The following is an 18764-nucleotide window of genomic DNA, read 5'->3' on the forward strand; positions in this document are numbered from 1 at the left end:
ATTATAAATACATAAATACATTTGTCATTGCTTAAAACAAATTATAAAAACAGATCTGTGCAATTCAATATTTATTATAATTTATTACTATAAACAACTCAATTCCTCGTTATATGAACACATCATCTCGTCACTTGGACTCAAAAGTTGTCCAAATAACGTTAACCACAGCGGGTAATGTGACAACAGAGTTATTACGGTATCTTCATCTTCCATATAAATATCCTTTAGCATCCTTAATGTTCCATTTTTAGAATCATCTGTGTGATGTGTAGGTTCTATTTGTAGTAAAATTACAAGGGATTGCATGTTTCTTGGGTAAAGGTCTACAATATCTTTATTTTGTTTTTCACAATGTTTCTTAATGCTTTTTAGAATTGACTGTATAAAATTCACAACTGTAGGAGCATGATCTAACTGTACTAATAATTCCTTTAGGAATGCACATATTAATAAGAAGATACATGAAGATTTAGTGGCAAATCTGAATAATTGATCTATCAAATTTATATTCTCTAAATCATCTATATTGTCATCTTTATTTAAATCGATACACGATGATATGAAATTATTTAATAACGGTTGCTCTATTAATTTGCATTTCTGTGACTTATATATGGTTTCTATGGTTGAAAGTTTGAGGTCTAAATTGGAATTTTCTTGTACAGCGTAACATAACAAATATTCACTTTCATCGCAGGTTTCTAATTCTGCTAGTTTTAGTATCGACTTTTCTACGTAACACTTATAGTATGAATCTGTGGATGCCAAGCATATTAAAGCACTGATTAAGGATAATAGATTGTCGCTTGAGTCACAGCTGTCTAAGGTATCATCTGTTAAATATTTCTTCAACAAGCTTTTTAGTAATGTTAAGCTTTGCTTTTCATCTCTGAGTACTTCGAAATTTTGAAGATTGTCATTGATTTTACACCATTCTCGTAGAACTTCCTGAAATAACAATAAATTATGAAATAATACAATAAACTTTTTGTATATACTTTTAAATACAAGATACCCACGATTACATGAAGTCTCACAGTATAACGTTGATATGCCTCCTTTGATACCTTATATGTCAATAGTTTTGTTAAAGATAAACATAGTGCATTCAATATATCGTTAGATGGTAGGAATTTATTCTCTTCTAGTAGTTTCTTATATTCCTTTGAATTTTCTAGATTCTTATTAGCACTTTCACAACTATATAATATTGCTTTCAGGATCTTTTCAGCCATATCTTATTCACATTATTAAATAGAAGGGTGGTGTCGATAAAGATGAAAAAGAAGTAGTAAAGATAAAATAAAAGAAATATATATAATTATGAGCCATGCAAAATAATAATTTTCTTAACAGGTAAAATACATATCTATCTGTCAATATACTTACTGAGGTTATATTATTAAATATTATATACAAATCCTGTTGCATTTCTATACAAACACAATTAATTTTACCAATACAAAATGTTAAATTCATTATAAATACTACGACGAATACAATACGTTTTATTTTATTGAAATAAATATTCGATCAACATTGAAATTTTTCGTGGATGACAAGAGTTCCTCAATTACTTTTTCATTATAATGTTCCAAGATCCAGAACTGATTCGTTTAGCTTGTTAAATTTTATTAATCATATTTCTTAAATTTTTTTTTTCCTCCTTTGATTTTTAATATTTATTTTAGGATCTAAAAGTTTAATGCCTACAAGTTTAATATTTACAGAAGCAGAGAGAATTGAATTTTGCAAACTGTGATGATAAATGTTATTTTATGTATTGCATAAAAATGTATTTTAATATCTAAAAAAATTCGTTTCTTCTGTCAATTAAAATGATACACTGAAAACAATGAATCACTTTCATAATTTTAATATTGGTCATAATTCAGTTAAGTAATGCAATGAAGTTAGCAATACAAAATACCTATAAAATAAGAAGAATGTTAACGAAATACTGATATAATAATGAAAAAGATAGTTCATAATAATTATATGCATAATTTAGAATTGAGATCACTACATTATTGGTTTAAAAGCACTCTGTCACAAAATCCCACAATTAAATATGGTAATATATTTAAGATTATGCAAAATACAATACATAAGACTGAAATGTCAAATATAAATACTGATATTCAACAATTTCGAAAGTAAGATATCAAAAATCAACTTAATAGTATAACGGTATAAAATTGATTATCTTTATTTAGTTTTACTCAGAAATCACATGATAATTTTTATAATAAAGCAATATTAAGAAATGTTTTTGGATACTGGAAGATCTATGTTATACACAAATTACATACAAGAAGAGCTAAATATAAAGCAGATTATTTTTATCACAAAAAATTACAGAAAAAGGTTTTGAATGCGTTATCAAAAAATGTGTTATTAAAATGGAAAAATATTGTTTCATTTATGGATAAGTGCACTAACGACCCTATAGTTTCTGTCAATTATAAAAAAGCAGAGGCACATTATTCTAAATCTTTATTAAGAAATTATTTTAAATATTGGAATAATTGTGTTTCAATGATAAATAAGAAAAGAGACTTATTAGAAAAATCTGTAGCTTTCTACAATATATATTGTTTGAAAAACTGTATTACAAATTGGAAATTATATGTAGCATTACAAAAGGAGAAAAAAATTATAAAAGATAAAATTGATAAGGTAATGTTAATTTAATAATTAACACTTGACTCGTGTAATTAAGTTCTAATTTGTAAATAACTTTCAATTTAGGCACGTAAATTTTATGCAAAGAAAGTTTTACAAACTTTCATAAGAATTTGGATTAATAGTTGTGAATTTATATTACAAAGAAGTAAAATAGCACATGCAATTATGCATTATAAAAGTAAATTGTTAATAAAATATTTTGATGCTTGGAAAATATATCATGAATACAAACTAAAAAAGTTAAATATAGAAGAACGTGTTTCTGTATACAATAGAACAAAATTGTTAAAACGATATTTTGAACATTTTATATCGGTAGGATTTTTAATTGATCCATGAATTGCATTTACCATTGTTCTTATTAAATTTTATTTTTCCATGTAGTGCGTAAATGAATCCATCACAGAGAAGACAATGAATGAAAATATCGAAATGTTTTACAACTTCAAACTTGTACAAAAGACATTCTTTGCATGGCAAGACTGGTATAATATGAGTCTACAAAATTCAATAAAAAGTCATGAAATTAGAAATATATTTGAAAACAGAAAAAAGAGTATAATGTTCAATAATTGGCGTTTATATATAATTAAAAAAAAATGCAACAGAAGAAAGATACTTACAGCAAGCAATTTTTATGAAAAAAAGTTGACAATTAAAACTTTAAAGAAGTTTTATAATTATGCTGCTTATAGAAAAGAGAAAAGAATTAGATTATCTTATTTAAACGATAAAAGTAAGGAAATTATGCGACGATTGCAATATATTTACATAGAAAAATGGAGAAATGCGCTTTGCAGTGTTATACAAGAGAAACAAATGTTATATCAAGCGATTCAATTTTGGGAATTGAATGTAACTCGTAAATACTTTTTCAATTGGATAGAATTTTCTCGGCAGTACAAAATAAAAATGGTTCGTAAACAAGAATTAAATGAGATTGCCATTGGTTTCCTATTGAAAAGATTTATTTTACATTGGCACTCCAAGTTACAAGATGTTCTCTATATACGTAAAAAAGAATTTCTTGCGATTTCCATGATGGAACACAAAATTTTGAGAAAGTACTTTCTGCTTTGGGAACAGTATATTGCACAAAAAGTGAAAATGAACGATGATGTGAAAGTGGCAATGAAATTACATAAACAGCTCTTGTTACGAGAAGGACTTAAAGAAATTTTAAGAAATTCCCTTTATAATATCGATTACCAACGTGATTTACAATTAGGAAATGCAGTAATGAGGTCATTTCAAAATTTTGAAATTTTAAAAGAATACTTCGATAAATGGCACTCATTCGTTTATTTAAAAAAGAAATCAGTACCTGTCTGCAAAATTACAGATAGCGATGAATTTCAGTTTAAGCGTATTCAAATTCCATGTAATAATATATATAATAATTTTGAAACTTGCTTAGTTTTACCAGAATATATAATGAAAAAAGATACAATTTTAAATGCATATAATTCATTTCACAAGTTTTCGCGGGAAAGCTGGTTATTTGATTAATTTTAATCACTTTAGAATAACAATATCTTAATTAAAAAAGTACAGTATAAATAGTAAGAAATATATCTCTAGAAACCATTTATTATATATATACAGTGTGTTGCCGAAGAATATGTACATATAATACAAGCAGGCGTAAGGTGATTCCTTATGAGAAAGTAAGAAAATATAAAATAACATTTTTTCGTATAACACTTCGTTTTTGCGAAAATCGAGTTTGGAAATTTGTCAAGTATATTTGAACATTGCTAATTCCAGATTAGATAGAAATAAATAATCAGATTATTTTACATATGAAAATAAGTCAGAAATGTAGAATAAAATTTATTCACAAGATACTTTGTTTCCGAGAAAAATAAATTTGAAAAATTATACATGTACACTAGGACAATTCTTAACTAAACACGTTCAAATTCTATTTTCTTGAAAATTAAGAGGAAAAATGAATTGGAAAATTTTATATCACACTTTCTATCTATTTTTGTATGCAGAATAACCTTTTTCTGACTGTTTATTCCAAGGAGTAATTAGCCAAATTCAAGTACACTCGACAAATTTTCGAATTCGCTTTTCTTGAAAACTAAGCCTTGGATGAGAGAGTTTTATTTTGTGTTGTGAATTATCTCCGTATAATACAATTACAGTATTATTTTCATAAACGAAATGCATTAAAAGATTTTCTTATGAAAATGCTTATTTACATTTACTATAATTAATGAAATTATAAGAATCTTAAGAAACGCTATTATAGCGATCACGATTCGTTATATCCGAAGTCATCGTCAATACAATCTTACACAAAATCATTCAAAATAGCAATATCGTCTAAGAGAGATAATATATACAAACTCCAGAATGCGCCGTTTATTCTCTTACTATTATTTCTTCCGTTTTAATTTCTTTAATTCACTCTGTTGCACCGAAGCTTCTCCAAAGATTTCTTTTACCTTGCGTTTACGTTCTTCATCGCTCTTAATCTGTTGTTTTATTTGTAGTTTCGTTAAGAAAGCTCTTCGTATTTCACGCATAGCACCTCTCATTTATTTTTTATACTTGTCTCATTTACTTTTATACTGTGCAACAACTTTTCTCTTTCAGCTTTCTCCTTGGACATAATCTTATGTTTCTTACCGTCATATCCGTAAAAAATATACGAAACTTAATAACATTCTTGAATTTATAAAACGATGTGGTTTGAAATTGTAAGTTCAATTTTTACATACATTGCTTCAATTCACGGTCCATATAGTCTTAATGGTTTTGGTTTCTTCTTTTCAACCATAATATATTTTAATTTTTTATTCTTTAGTTTTTCCAAATCTTTTCGTAATTGCATAATATGTTTCTTCACTTTTGGTGGATATTTATCAAAAGAATTTGATTTAAGCAATTTTAAAATTGGTTCGAATATCGAATACACAGCTTCCAGTTCTTCTAGATGATTTTTAAATTCTCCCAATAAATTTACAGCTATTAATAATACCCTTATTTTGAAATCATCGTCTAAGGGTCCGTCTATCAGATCGGACGCTTTCATATAGCTACTACTTGGATTAACATCTAACTTAGATTGATCTTCGTCTAGTATTAATAAATTTTCTGAGTGTTTGATTCCTTTAGAGATTGGTATCGTTTTTATATCTTGAATTAGATGTTTAGGGCTGGATACGTAAATTATTGCGTGTAAGAAATTTATCACACATGGAGCAAATCGTTTACTTAATACCGTATACTGTGAATGTGGATGGAATATTATTAATGTAGTGTATTGCATTTCCACATAATATGTTTGTGTATAAAAATATAACAGCAGTAGTAACAATTACCTCTAATATAAGTGTACATATAAAAAGACCCTTTGAAATATCTATTTTATTTTTAATACGACATCTAAATAGTATTTCAGACATAAATATTGCACAGGCAGTAGTTACAGGATGTCTAAAATCAGACGTTGGAAATATCAAAGAAGCCAATTTGAAGAAAATAAGCTGAAAGAAAAGATTTTTATTAGAAGATTATAATTAATTACCATTGAAAATATATTTCTAATATAATTACACGTTAAACATACTGTATCTAGGCCAGGGTATTTCTTCTTATCTTCCTCAAAGTCGTCGTGCTTTTCTTTGATTATTCTTTGTATAACAGATTTGGCATTTTGTGGATTTAGATGAGCAAGATCGTATAAGAAAGGAGACAATCTGAAATAAATATGTGTAATATAATATAGATATAATACAAGTAAATAAATTTTATTAGAAATTTATATATTACCTGTCAATAATTTGGAAACCATTAACTATGCTTCCAACATCACTTCCTATAACATGATTATTTACATGTTGTAACAAAAATAAAAATAAATTTGACAACTTTCCTTCGTCTGTATTATTCGTTGGGCAATTATTACATTTAATTATACGATCTACGATAATCGATTGGTAATCAGCATTATAATTTTGCAAATATTCTTGTAACTCTTCAAACTTTTCTGGTACTTCATAGGTGTAAGGTAATTCCTTCCTTATATTTTCCATGACCTTACCCTTTTTAAAAGATCTGGGTATTTATGGTTTCTTATCAGTTATCATCAGTTCTTAACAGTTATCATCTGCTGGGACTTTGTTATTTACAATTTCTGACATAAAACCATCATCAAGATCATCGGCAGGTTTGTGTTTAATCTCATTGCGATCATAATTAACGTCGTTTTTTAAACAAGGTATATTTCTTTAAATATTATAAACATATACATTTATAAATATACAGTATAATCATGAATTCATAACTTACCCCGTTAAAAGAACGACGTGTTAGATTATCCAATGAATATAAAGCTTTAAAAGCAGGATACAGTATGTTCCTGATATTGCAAATTAAAATAAGACGTCGTTATTCAATTACAATGTTGTTAAAGATTGTATTCGATAAGCTTCTCTTTAGGACTAAACGTGTTACCGCTACCAACATGTATACGTATACGTCTTCTTAACGGAGAGAAAATGACAGTGCTCACGCTTATGGAAAATGGTTGTCTCTGGACTAGTAGTGCTGCACCATGCGGCCAAGTGCTGAGTTTAATTGACGTTAGCATGTACAAGAACCTATAAAATTAAGGATCTGCCGCGTTTGTTTGTACACTAGCATAGACAAGAACCTATTTCATTGTACGGTTCTATGGAAAAGTTTATATCTACTTTTCTACCCAAAATGGACAAATGTGAGAATGACAAAATGGCGCAATAATGAAACTAATTATAGGTTGCCTAAGAAAGAGAAATTAATCGTTTACTATATTTTTTATAGAGAGGAAATTTCCTCTCAGCGTTTTCGGTTTTGCGTTTTAGTTATTGACAATTAAAAATCGGTCAAAATATCCCTGCACGTGAGCAAACCTCCTTACATGAACGAAAGTAGGTCAGCCTAAGCAGCGGAACGCACAGGTATCCTCAAATAATAATTGTAACTGTAATAGTAATAACCAACGATTGTTTTTTTAGTTAATTTGTTAAATATGCTTTCGAATGTACTACAGTTGATTTTATAAAAGAAGACAAAGTATGCGCTATAGCTTCGTTATTTGATATTAAATGGACCTTTCAGGGACATGAAAGTACAATCAAGAATACACGAATTCGAGTTTATCGACGAAGAAAACGAAACTTCTCACCTGTCTTTACCTTTACCTGATAAGGCAGATTGCAATAGGCTTCTTTCTGTGAGAGCTATTTGTTTCAGATAAGAAAATAATGCATACATCTACATGATATATCTTTTATTAGGAAGTTCAAAAGAAAAAAAAAACATTTGCTATTACATTTTTTTTGTTTCACACCAATACAAAATACAGAGGTTTGTGACCGATTACTAGTAGTGTTTAACGGAAACGATAATAAAGATAAAGATGGTAATTATGGTGTAGTCTATTCAGCAGGAAACATTCAGAAAGAAGTTACACTACGTTGAAACCGCGAATAGTTTGACACAGTGGAAGTAGAAAAAATAAAGTGTGTTTTTCCATTTCTTTTAGAAAATTCTTATTTTTTTCGTTGACTCTTCCAATTTACTGGAGCTTTACGTAGATCATTGTTGTTAGACAAGTATATTAAATTGCGCTGGTATTGGTAAATAGAACTGTTTCACAAACAGAATAAAAATGATATTATCAATTTTTCGAACAGTCATGTCGATCGAAATGAACAATTTAATATACACGCCTGACGACAAAAGCCTATTATAGATTCTTCTATTTACGTATAAATTAGATGTTATTGACGTAAACATCCCGAATCGACATATTGTAATAGGAAAAAATAAAATAAATTTATTATAATTACGAGTCCTAGCTTTAATTTTAAATCGTAAGAACATCTACCATGGAACATTGATTCTTTTTACACTTTACCTTTAAATTTACGAAGATTACACGGTCTGTTGTAATTCGGATAAATTAATGAAAGTATTGTTGTTGGCTTTTGCACCATTTGTATTATTAGGCGGGAAGATTAGAGGATTTAAATTATTGTCCGGCGTACTAACGCTGTGTTTCCGGTATTTCGGTGTTGGTGGCCTTAGATCTGGTTCGGAGCAACCCCTTAACCAGTAAGAAGTTACTCGCCCCTTCCCCTTTAATTCCACTTCACCTCTGAGCTCCAAATCGAATGTTCCAAACTTATCCAATATACATTTTGTTGCTTCAGAAATGTGTATGCGTAGCGCTATATCAAAAATATATTTAAGAAAAGGATTGGAATGAAAAAAAAACAAAAGGGAATATCAGTGATCCAAAGTGATTCAAAGTTTCTTTTTTTTTTTAAATAAATTTGGAATTAGAATTAAAATTTAATGATATATCGTTATATAGAAATACTAATATCACGAGGTTTTCCGGAAATGATTTAAAATGACTTACGTAGTCCCGAAGACTCCATCCTTGATGCGGTATTTACTGTATCACCAAAAAGACAATAATGTGGCATCTTTTGACCAACTACACCCGCGCAAACAGGTCCACTGTGTACACCGATTCTAACACTGAGCTGTGCATTCTGTTTATGCATTATAGTGAAGGAACGTACAGAATCGAGAATCGCTAGAGCCATCAGGGCAATTTCTCTCACGTGTTCAATGCCGTTTCTTTCTGGCAAGCCAGACACTACCATGTACGCATCTCCTATTGTTTCCACCTTAGTTTAATTATATTACATGTTAGTAGCAATGCGAGCATCTTATTCAAAATTCTAATAACTGCAATAAGTTACGGATATTTATGAAAATAAATTGAATAAAATGGATTTTAATCCATATTTAATTAGAATTTTTCATATTTTCATATTTTTCTGGATATAACTAAAAAAAATAAAATCTAAATATAGCGAGTACTTTACTTCGGATGTTTTACGCATTTATCACCTTTAAATTTTTCATAAGTACATAAATATCCGTAGTTGAGCAACAGCTTTGGTAATTGATATCGCGAAGTACCTTGTAAACATCGTAGAATTCGATGATGCGATCGAAAGTACTGTAGAGGTCGTTTAAAAAATCCACCACTTCCATTGGTGTACTTTGTGCACAGAGAGCTGTGAAACCGACTATGTCACTGAAATAAATTGTCACGCACTCGAATTGTTCTGGTTGAACCAGCTCTCCAGCCATTAACTGACACGCCACTTGCCTGTGATATTTTAATTATAAATAAACATAGAAATTCTTTTATTCGCGAAAGAAACAGCGTTTAGAAATATTAAGAAACGTAGGAATCTTAAGAAATTTCGGATTTAGAAATATTTGAAATATATCGTTACCTTGGAAGCACTTGATACAGAAGTTCTTCGCTACGTCGTTTTTCTAGACTTAACTGTTCCGTTTTCTCCTCTACAAGGGCTTCTAAATTATTCGCATACTGTTCCATACGTCTTAATAGATCGTCCATTAAATTTTCACAGTAGCCTCTGCAATGTTACGTCATTTTCAGTTTTAGATAAAGACGCTTTGTCGAAGAAAAGAAATTTGTATTTCTTTTTACGGGGAAATACAAGACTTACTTCATAATGCCACGTATAGTTTCGCGAATTGCATGAAATGTTGGTCGTTCTTCTGGGATTTCGTTCCAGCATTTCTCCATAAGGGACAAGATATCAAGTGGGCAGTCTTTTGGTGTCACTTCCGGTCTGAATGATGGCGTTTCTGATGCTGCAACCCGACCGACGATCTTTGGGCAATTTATACAAGAATTATTGACAATATGTAAGCGGGAAAAGCTAATCTAACACGATATAAATATTTCAATACTTAACAATATTAATAGAAATGTATAGCATTAATAGAAATGTCAGGATGTGGCATGATACTTGAACATGATTACAGTAAATCATAGCAAATCGCGGTAAATCGCATTAAAAGATTAATCTTTATCATTGTTCTGCAAATAATCATAGTGATTAATAGTCATTAATTTTTTTTTGTTTTTCTGTAATTATCTTTGCAATTATTTTTTTTCTGTTATCAATTTTATAGTTATTTTCTATAATTCTTACTGTAATTGGATATCATACGACATTCTAAAAATTATGTCAAAATTTCTATCGTACCTCTTGGGAAGTCATAAACGATTTCACAGATTCGTATGGGCCACCACGAACCACGATTTCCTCTAGGATGATCGCGAAACTGTAAACATCCCCTTTCTGAGTTGCTGCACTGCCTGGTGTCACGGTTAATGACAACAGTTCCGGGGCGATCCAGAGCAATTCTATCAAACGATAATTGCATAATGGTCAATAACGTTCCATTCATTTTTCATAAACCGGTCTTACGTACTGGTATAATAATTATCATCCATTATTAAGTCAGACGGGGTAGTGAGTGTTTTGAGACCAAAGTCTGAAATTTTTAAGACGAAACGGCCATCGATTAAGCAGTTGCAGGATCGAAGCTTTCCATGTGCTGATACCTCGCTGGCATGAAGATAAGACATTCCCTGAAAAAATGAAACTTTTTTTGTATTTATAAAATTCTAGTAATATTATGCAAATAACGAAATTTGGGGTAAATATAAATAAAAGAACTTTTAGGTAAATTTGAAATATATTGTTATCTGTGTTGTTTAATATAGAATTGAAATTCTGCATAGTTGGATGAAATGAACCTGTGACGCAACATGTGCACCTGCGGTACCTTAACGATGTCGTGGATTAGAGACATTCGAAAATTCCAATCCAATTTAATAGCTTCGTTCTCTAGGACGTCTTTCAAGGAACCTCGAGGACAATACTCTGTCAAGATTAACACGGTCGGTGATGGAGAACAGAGACAAGCGCCGATAAATCTGAAATTCGTTCGTAACATTTCATCTAGCGAATGATAGTTTGTTTTCAATATTATAACGTTATGTTGCTACACAATCATATTATTAACATACCTGACAGTATTTTCCGATGTAACGTCTCGAACTTGTTTAATCTCCCATAATAATTTCTTGGTGACGTCAACTACTTTCTTTTTAGTGACTTTTTTAATAGCCACTCTTTCTCCTTTGTAAATTCCAACGGTGGTGAATACCGTAGTTGGAGGTAAGGATTCGCAGCTGAATTGCGATCCACGACGAATACGCTGCTCCAATCCAAAATTCTGTAAAAACAGAGTTGATTTTATTGTGTTTTCTTCGTTCGACTCGTCAGTATTCACCTCAGCTATCGCTTGGTGTAGATTAATTTTCGAAGAGAACGGTTTCCCTATTTCTAGAAGCAGTTCTTCAGGTCTGATTCTCCAGGACATGTTGTTCAGATCAGCCGACACCCTTAAATGTCTGCAAATATACGTGCATAAATGTTATTCTGTACAATTATTCTGGACAAAAGTGTATATTTAACACAAATTTCAACACTCTTGGCAAAAAATTCTATACAAAATCGTATAATATTATATATAATATGTAACACTGTATTGCGCGATAATGTCTGTAAAATGGAAATATTACTAGCCTGTACAACACATATATTGCGGTAACAGCAACGAGTAGGAACACAACGAGGGCCAAACTGCTATAAGCGACAAAAGTATACGCTTCGGTCCTGGACGTGCAAGAAGGATCGTTTCCTAGAAATCCACACTCCGGAACATCGGCAGGAGGACCTTCTCTTCCTCCGGGCCAATGAATCTTCTTCCCAGCCACGGGACTATATTCTCGATTTAATCCTAAATAGTGCGCAACGACTTCAAACCTAGAAAATTTCGAAGGAATATTAGCTCTGCATAAATTTACAGAACAATGTCTAATTGCGGTATACGCGATACATATGTATATATGCTTCGTCAAAATTCTGCTTGGTATTCAAAGTAAATTCGAGGGTTTCACAGTGGCGGCGGTTTTGGTTCGAATGTACTCGGTTGACTGATAGAATGGCGGTTGATTAGCAAACGGATCGGAGGAATGGCTGGCTTAATTGACGCTGACCTTCCCGTGATAGGATCTAAATCCAGGATACTGTAGTCCGCGTCGCGATCTCCATTGTCGTCGATCCTCACGTGCCCCGTAATACCAATGAAGTCTCGGTCCCACATTCTCCTCGTTATCGATATGCCGTCTGTGATATTTCCATCCTCGGACAGAGTTTCGTTCAATGCCATTCCGAGCAAATATACGCCATCGTAGAAAGCTCCGATAAAGAAATTCACCTGGAACGCCATAAGACCTGTTCGTTATGCTTGTCGTTTATTCTATTATTATTTAGTATTATTATTTCATTTTACTCGATGGATTTGTTAAGTTAAAAAGAATTCTTTTAAAATATAGTAAAAGTTTTATTACGTTTCTTATGTTATTCGATGGATATTGGTTTTTTGGCAGTTTGAAAGTACAACGCTATCGTCCGCGAACACTCGTTAAATATTTATTAGTTTAGTTATCTTTATCCGGTATTTATAGGCTAATAGGAATACCAATACCTCTTCTCCTTCCGAGAAAGAATAATTGTAGTCGGTTTGAGCTCTTTGGCGAACAGTGTCGGCAAAATCTTGAAATCTCGGACTGGTTGGTTGTAAAAGAGATACTCTGAGCAGTGCCTCGTACGCTTTTCTAGCAATGGCATCATTCTCGTCGTCAACCTGCCAATCGTGGTCACCCCAATAGGCTCCCTGAATTTTTATTAAAAAGGGAAAGAAATTTGTTTGTCTGTCTTGTATAACACTTCCGTATATGTAAGTTTTCGAATTTCAATTTCAATTCCAATTAAAGCGTTCTGACTTGGATTTTGAATTTGGAATTTGAATTCGAATTGAACATTTCTAACACGCTAATTTTATTCATCCATATAAATTTCTTCCTACACGTATTTAATGAAATTAATCGCATATTTATTTATATCTGATATGACTGGTCGGCTGAGTGCCGACTGATTTCAATAGTTTCGCATCTGTAAAGGAAGCTTTGAAGATTCTTCTGCATCGCTTAATTGTGACATTGTTGCACGCTACTTTTATTTCATCTATCGTTGATTTACCTATTTTAGTTCGAAAAATCGGTCTACTTTCGCCAAGTTAAAGAATAATGGACGCTTTAAACCATTTTTTCGTACCATAGAAAAAAGATTTTCGTAATTTTCGGAAAAGTATCGAGTTATTAAATCTCTTGTCGATTGGTAGCTTATTAACCACCCTATGTTTAGAAGAAAAACTTTCGTTTTACTTGAAATATTTCAACATCGAGGAACGCCCAATCTCCCCTCGTCATTTCCAAGTCGTGAGCAGCCAACATGAACTTTCTAACCAGAGTTCCTCGAACACTAAGGATCAGCACTGCCGGAAAACGAATGACGTGTTAATTTCGTTAGAAATGTTAATTTGAAAGAAATCCAGATATATATGTGACGTTTACCTCGTGCATACATACTAGCATCGCGCAAATAATAATGGCACGATTCGTCCTCGGAATTTCCATCCAGTTCTCTCACGAACTTCAACAGCCCTTCTTTTCTTAAACCGTATTCCAAATTTTTCCCGACAGTCCACGAGAACAGATCGGATCTGTCCAATATCAGTGCTACGTGGGACCACCCAAATTCTTTAAATATACTAGAGAATACCAGTCGAAGTCGACACTGGCAATAAGACATCCTCGTTAGAGTTGGATATTTGCTTTTGTCTTTGAAGATTCCCTTGAAAGCAAGAATTCAGGATCGAATGATACATTCTAAGCAACTTTTGAAATATGATTTATAAATTGCAGAAAGTTTCCATTTATTTATCTATTGCCCTCCAAAACGGAATTTATAGCTGAAAGATAGATTTAAACTTGACAGATTAAATAAAATTGAAATTACGAAATACAAAAATGCACTTGTCGCCTCTTTTACCTGCGACTTTCAGTTATTTTATTCGCGCGTATGATATACGTTTTAGTTTTATATTAGTCGCGTTAACAAGCGCGCGACTAATTAAGAATACTAACGAAGTCGTAAATAGGGATGCGGTATCAGGAGAAATATCTCATGTTCTCTTCCACCTAAATACTTCCGTTACATGCGATAATTAAGCGAAAAACGCGATCAATTAACTTAACGAACATAGAAGCATAATTACACTCTCCTTACCGAGCTTTCGTTCTTCCATTTATTGATTCTCCCAAGGATACCCGATGTTACGGACAGTTCTTCCTCCGATGGCGGCTTCATTGAGTTGAAAATGTCGTAATATGAAAACGAACAGCGTTATGTAAATAATTGTTAACGAGTAGATCACGGATATAATTATATAATTTCATTCGTGTAATTTATGCTATATATATTATCTTCTTTGAACTTTCTATTAACTTTCTATAATTTAGCAGCCGATATATCCCTAAGAAAATATCTGAGTTATCGTTAGGAATGTGGAGAGATTGGATTTTTAACAATAGATACAAATATCTTCTAAAAGCGTAAAGGTTCGTTTTCTGTTTGTCTTTGACGAGCTACATCGAATTAGAATGATCGATACTTGGTCACCCATTCCAGTGATTATGGGAGTGTTCCAATAGGCGGCGAGTTTTGCCACGGGTTCCAGAGCGAAAGCACAGGCTGGACCGATAAACGCGATCACGTTCGCCCGGAAGTGCATGTCGGCGGCTAAACCTGGTGCCGCGGATCCACTACACGATGGATAGCTGCGAATCATAGAGTTGCAGTTTTTAAAATTTCATTAATTAATCGTTAATATATAACCGTATTAACCGTATAATATATCGTATAACTGTCTTTTAAAATTCACAATCCCGTTGAATAAAGTATGAAGTTTATAAAAAAAAATCTACGAAACGAAACAAGATTAACGAATAGTTGTAGAATTGTATTGTACCTGGCCAATTTATAATTCTATTTTTACATTCATAATTCTACTAGAAATTACGACGAAAAAGAATTCAAAATGGAAATGTATCGAATATTAGAATAAAAAACAAACTTTGCGTTTCTTTTCAATGTTTCGTAAATATTTTCATATAACGATTTCATATGTATATCGATATTCTCGGGTTTCTAATATAACTGAGTATCGATTCGGATGTGGATATAAAAGTCTTCCGTTACGAGTGCTGAAATATTTTCGCCAACCACTGTACGCGGCAAACAACGATTTTCTCGTATTTCTCTGAAAATTGAGAAATTCCTTGACAACGAAAAGACACGAAGAAAAAGTTTGATATAACATTAAAAATCTTTTCTTCTTCGTTTGTCAAACATTATCTATTACAAAAGTTGCGAAGCTTGTTTCTTCGTCGTTCTATATACCTCTTTGGATCGATCGAAAGGAAGAAGGTCCGCTTTAACGTGACCTCCCGGTCTACTATTTGTCGGCAATCTTTCAGGATCACGTGTTTTCCTGTGCGCCGTTTTCTCCGCAACACGATCCCATTCGAGTCGACGACGGAACAAAAAGGAAGCGTGGGACAATGGGTTGTAGGAATCAAACAATACCGGGAAAAGGAACAGAGGGCAAACGAGTTGATGGATGACGGTGTTTCGTCGTGCAAACAGGTTGCGATCGAATTACCGCTCCAAGGGAAAAGAGGAAACGATCGAAACAGGGTGTTGTATACGAGAGATATCCCCGGAGAACCCGTGGAACGTTCGTAACGCACCTACGACTCGAATGATCGATAATTGTTGGGGGGGCTGGCAGAATGCAGCGTCATTTCAAGTGTAAAGTACCACTCGGAAATAATGATAGATTTAAATCGCACCGTTGAATGGCCAATGATTGGATATACCGGTTGATCCTAGGGATATTATCACGCTCGGTCATCCTTGCCCTTCGTTACCTTCGTTAACCGATTGTGACGTGGATTAATTCGTTCTGTCGGATTAGTCTAATTCTACGTCGTTCGATCGCACAGGGGAAACCTGACATTCGTTGGGCTTTTATTAGTTTTAGATTTACAGCGAAAGTTTCATATTCGATATCTGATATTTGGCATCGATATTTTAGTAATCGGTACTTGTTTGGCATTTGCCGGTCTTTATATATAGTTTTTGATATTTTAATGGAATATGATAGGGGAAGAACGCGATAAATACATTTCTGTTCGTTTCCCGGTTTAAAAGTTATTTTATGACTAAATAATAGTATTTTAATATGACGCACAATGCGAAATTCGAACGAGCCTTCGGGACGTTCGTAGGTCACGTTTGCACACCAGATATACATGCTCGCAGACCAGATACGCACGTTCGCATGTTTGCAGCTCACGTTCTTACACTGAAGGTAGAAAATGAAAACAATCTGTTAGATCCAACGACATAAGCTTTTTAAAAATAGCTCTTAAAGTGACAACATTTTGTAGTAGCCAAATATACAACTATAACTCTGATACTCTTTTATAAAAAATTGAAAACGTTGATATTATTTTTAACTTTTCAAAATTTACTACATTCTCCAAATTTATTCAAATTTCAGACGACTAATCTCGTTTCACCAAACAGTGGTCACGATCAACGAGTCACGGCATCGAAGGCCTGTCTTTTGTGCAAACGGCAAACGTCTGTCCAATTGGATCAATGTAATGACATGGAAGCGATGAGAACGCGTGGTCAAAAGTGAATCAGTTTACAGAGCACAGGGTCGTGCGTAATACACGCAATCTAGGGCACAGACACTTTATTCTACTTCCCTTATTTTTCTTTCATTTTACGTAAACAGAAGGTCAATCGGTAGAACGCGCAAACAAGTACCAGAAGAATTACGAGCGAATTGTCGGCAAAGAAAAATACGACGTAAAACCAACGACTCTACTACGCATAGACATACCTAAACGATCGGTCGTCCAAGGGTCAGGAAACGGAGGCTAGGAAACGTATCGATGGGATATTTTTTACATTCGTCTTACCTTCCTTGAACCTTGTGCAACTTTACGTTGTGCACGCTTAAGAAGTCATTTACTTCGGCCAAAGCCAAGTCGACGGCTGGACCGCATCTCTCCAGATCGAAAGGACTATTCAAGCGAGAAGCCATAAGAACGCCTACGTTGTACACTCTTGTGGAATGTTCATCATACGCTGAACAAACAAATAAAACTGAATTTATATCATTTGAAGATCGCAGTTGTTGTACATTATTGTTCTCTTTTATTTTAATGTCGCTTTAAGATAAAAAAGCAGCATCTTCGCTCTTGCAAATATCAATATTTCGTTGCATATCTATTGGTCTTTTTAAAATCAATTTTGTTACGCTCTAATAATAAAGCACGTAATAATCTTTATCAGCGACTCTGTAATTAAGTTACATCTTGAAAAAGGAACAATCTCTCGATTGCTGATATAGATACGAGTACAAAATATTTAACGAAGCAACCAACTTGCTTACATTATTTGAATTTGATTTGATAAGGACAAATTTGTACACTTTTTCATAATTAATACAGCTTGTTGGAATAAATTAACGATATAAACTCGTATTAAAAAAAAAGTGGTTTATGGACATGTATTTAAACGTGATGTTTATCAAACGCCATCGCGCTCAACAGAAACTGGATCGAGACCCAAACAAGTAGAAGAAGTCGTTGTTGTGTCAGCCATCGAAACAAATTGCACAGAAAGTATGTTTATTTCATTCATACGCACAACTGCTTGCTACATCAGAAAAACGAGGGTCGCCAAAGGTTGTATGTTTCTACTAATACTAATTTTTATACTTTTTAATATTTTATCCTTCCACGATCCTTTTCCACTCTTGTACGTATAGTTATCGATGGATCAACGATATTTTTAGTAGTTAAAATATTTTTAATAAAATTATAGCATTTGATAAAAATACTTTAACCGTTAAAAACAAACTGTTGACCTACCATTCATTAAAAAAAAAAAAAAAAAGAAAAGACTGACGTGCTAGAATATATTTATTCGATCGTCTATTTAATTAATACGAATATTATTTAAAAAATTTAATAGAATATTTTAATCTTACCTGGAGTAACGTTGACAAAACCCATAGTCTGAGAAATCACTGCGATTATCAAAAACTTCGTACTCACGGACAACACCTGTTTGCATAAACTATTCTCCATTCTTCTCTGTTGCGATTATTTCAAT

General features: G+C 32.4%; 4 protein-coding genes across 5 annotated transcripts; 1 reads left to right on the top strand and 3 right to left on the bottom strand.

Moving 5' to 3' along the window:
* Positions 1 to 35: 35 nt before the first annotated feature.
* On the bottom strand, positions 36 to 1595 carry LOC117210503. The gene is made up of 3 exons (XM_033453606.1): positions 1393 to 1595; positions 1023 to 1240; positions 36 to 951 (listed from the first exon to the last, which is right to left on the bottom strand). Exons 2-3 carry the CDS (start codon positions 1236 to 1238, stop codon positions 88 to 90), a joined length of 1080 nt encoding a protein of 359 aa, XP_033309497.1. The 5' UTR covers positions 1239 to 1240; positions 1393 to 1595; the 3' UTR covers positions 36 to 87.
* A 130-nt stretch (positions 1596 to 1725) lies between these two features.
* On the top strand, positions 1726 to 4459 carry LOC117210498. Of its 2 annotated transcripts, XM_033453585.1 has the most exons (3): positions 1726 to 2682; positions 2755 to 3006; positions 3076 to 4459. In XM_033453585.1, exons 1-3 carry the CDS (start codon positions 2428 to 2430, stop codon positions 4198 to 4200), a joined length of 1632 nt encoding a protein of 543 aa, XP_033309476.1. In that variant the 5' UTR covers positions 1726 to 2427; the 3' UTR covers positions 4201 to 4459. The 2 variants fall into 2 exon arrangements, with proteins under 2 accessions (XP_033309476.1, XP_033309477.1); XM_033453586.1 differs by lacking the exon at positions 2755 to 3006.
* A 427-nt stretch (positions 4460 to 4886) lies between these two features.
* Positions 4887 to 7274, bottom strand: LOC117210504 (nucleolar protein 14 homolog). The gene is made up of 4 exons (XM_033453607.1): positions 6478 to 7274; positions 6275 to 6404; positions 6027 to 6191; positions 4887 to 5932 (listed from the first exon to the last, which is right to left on the bottom strand). The coding sequence occupies exons 1-4, from the start codon at positions 6738 to 6740 to the stop codon at positions 5435 to 5437; spliced, it is 1056 nt and encodes a 351-aa protein (XP_033309498.1). The 5' UTR covers positions 6741 to 7274; the 3' UTR covers positions 4887 to 5434.
* A 597-nt stretch (positions 7275 to 7871) lies between these two features.
* On the bottom strand, positions 7872 to 18763 carry LOC117210508 (atrial natriuretic peptide receptor 1). The gene is made up of 19 exons (XM_033453614.1): positions 18640 to 18763; positions 17564 to 17732; positions 15181 to 15346; positions 14796 to 14870; positions 14081 to 14360; positions 13892 to 14001; positions 13153 to 13341; positions 12662 to 12882; positions 12189 to 12428; positions 11893 to 12013; positions 11627 to 11835; positions 11383 to 11533; positions 11026 to 11185; positions 10797 to 10957; positions 10251 to 10417; positions 10011 to 10157; positions 9688 to 9880; positions 9116 to 9389; positions 7872 to 8921 (listed from the first exon to the last, which is right to left on the bottom strand). The coding sequence occupies exons 1-19, from the start codon at positions 18737 to 18739 to the stop codon at positions 8626 to 8628; spliced, it is 3429 nt and encodes a 1142-aa protein (XP_033309505.1). The 5' UTR covers positions 18740 to 18763; the 3' UTR covers positions 7872 to 8625.
* Between the last annotated feature and the right edge of the window lies 1 nt (position 18764).

This window comes from Bombus bifarius, unplaced genomic scaffold (assembly GCF_011952205.1).
Source record: "Bombus bifarius isolate JDL3187 unplaced genomic scaffold, Bbif_JDL3187 scf7180000008206, whole genome shotgun sequence".
Classification (NCBI taxonomy): domain Eukaryota; kingdom Metazoa; phylum Arthropoda; class Insecta; order Hymenoptera; family Apidae; genus Bombus; species Bombus bifarius.

Coding starts and splice junctions, on each gene's coding strand:
- LOC117210504 (XM_033453607.1), bottom strand. CDS start 6,740: ATGGAAAATATAAGGAAGGAATTACCTTACACCTATGAAGTACCAGAA. Junction 6,405..6,477: donor GGTTTCCAAATTATTGACAG/GTAATATATAAA, acceptor TATTTATTTCAG/ATTGTCTCCTTTCTTATACG. Junction 5,933..6,026: donor TATGTACACTTATATTAGAG/GTAATTGTTACT, acceptor CCACATTCACAG/TATACGGTATTAAGTAAACG.
- LOC117210498 (XM_033453585.1), top strand. CDS start 2,428: ATGGATAAGTGCACTAACGACCCTATAGTTTCTGTCAATTATAAAAAA. Junction 2,683..2,754: donor TAAAAGATAAAATTGATAAG/GTAATGTTAATT, acceptor CTTTCAATTTAG/GCACGTAAATTTTATGCAAA. Junction 3,007..3,075: donor ATTTTGAACATTTTATATCG/GTAGGATTTTTA, acceptor TTTTCCATGTAG/TGCGTAAATGAATCCATCAC.
- LOC117210508 (XM_033453614.1), bottom strand. CDS start 18,739: ATGGAGAATAGTTTATGCAAACAGGTGTTGTCCGTGAGTACGAAGTTT. Junction 14,871..15,180: donor TCACTGGAATGGGTGACCAA/GTATCGATCATT, acceptor AACTCAATGAAG/CCGCCATCGGAGGAAGAACT. Junction 11,836..11,892: donor TACACCAAGCGATAGCTGAG/GTGAATACTGAC, acceptor CTGTTTTTACAG/AATTTTGGATTGGAGCAGCG.
- LOC117210503 (XM_033453606.1), bottom strand. CDS start 1,238: ATGGCTGAAAAGATCCTGAAAGCAATATTATATAGTTGTGAAAGTGCT. Junction 952..1,022: donor CTGTGAGACTTCATGTAATC/GTGGGTATCTTG, acceptor TTGTTATTTCAG/GAAGTTCTACGAGAATGGTG.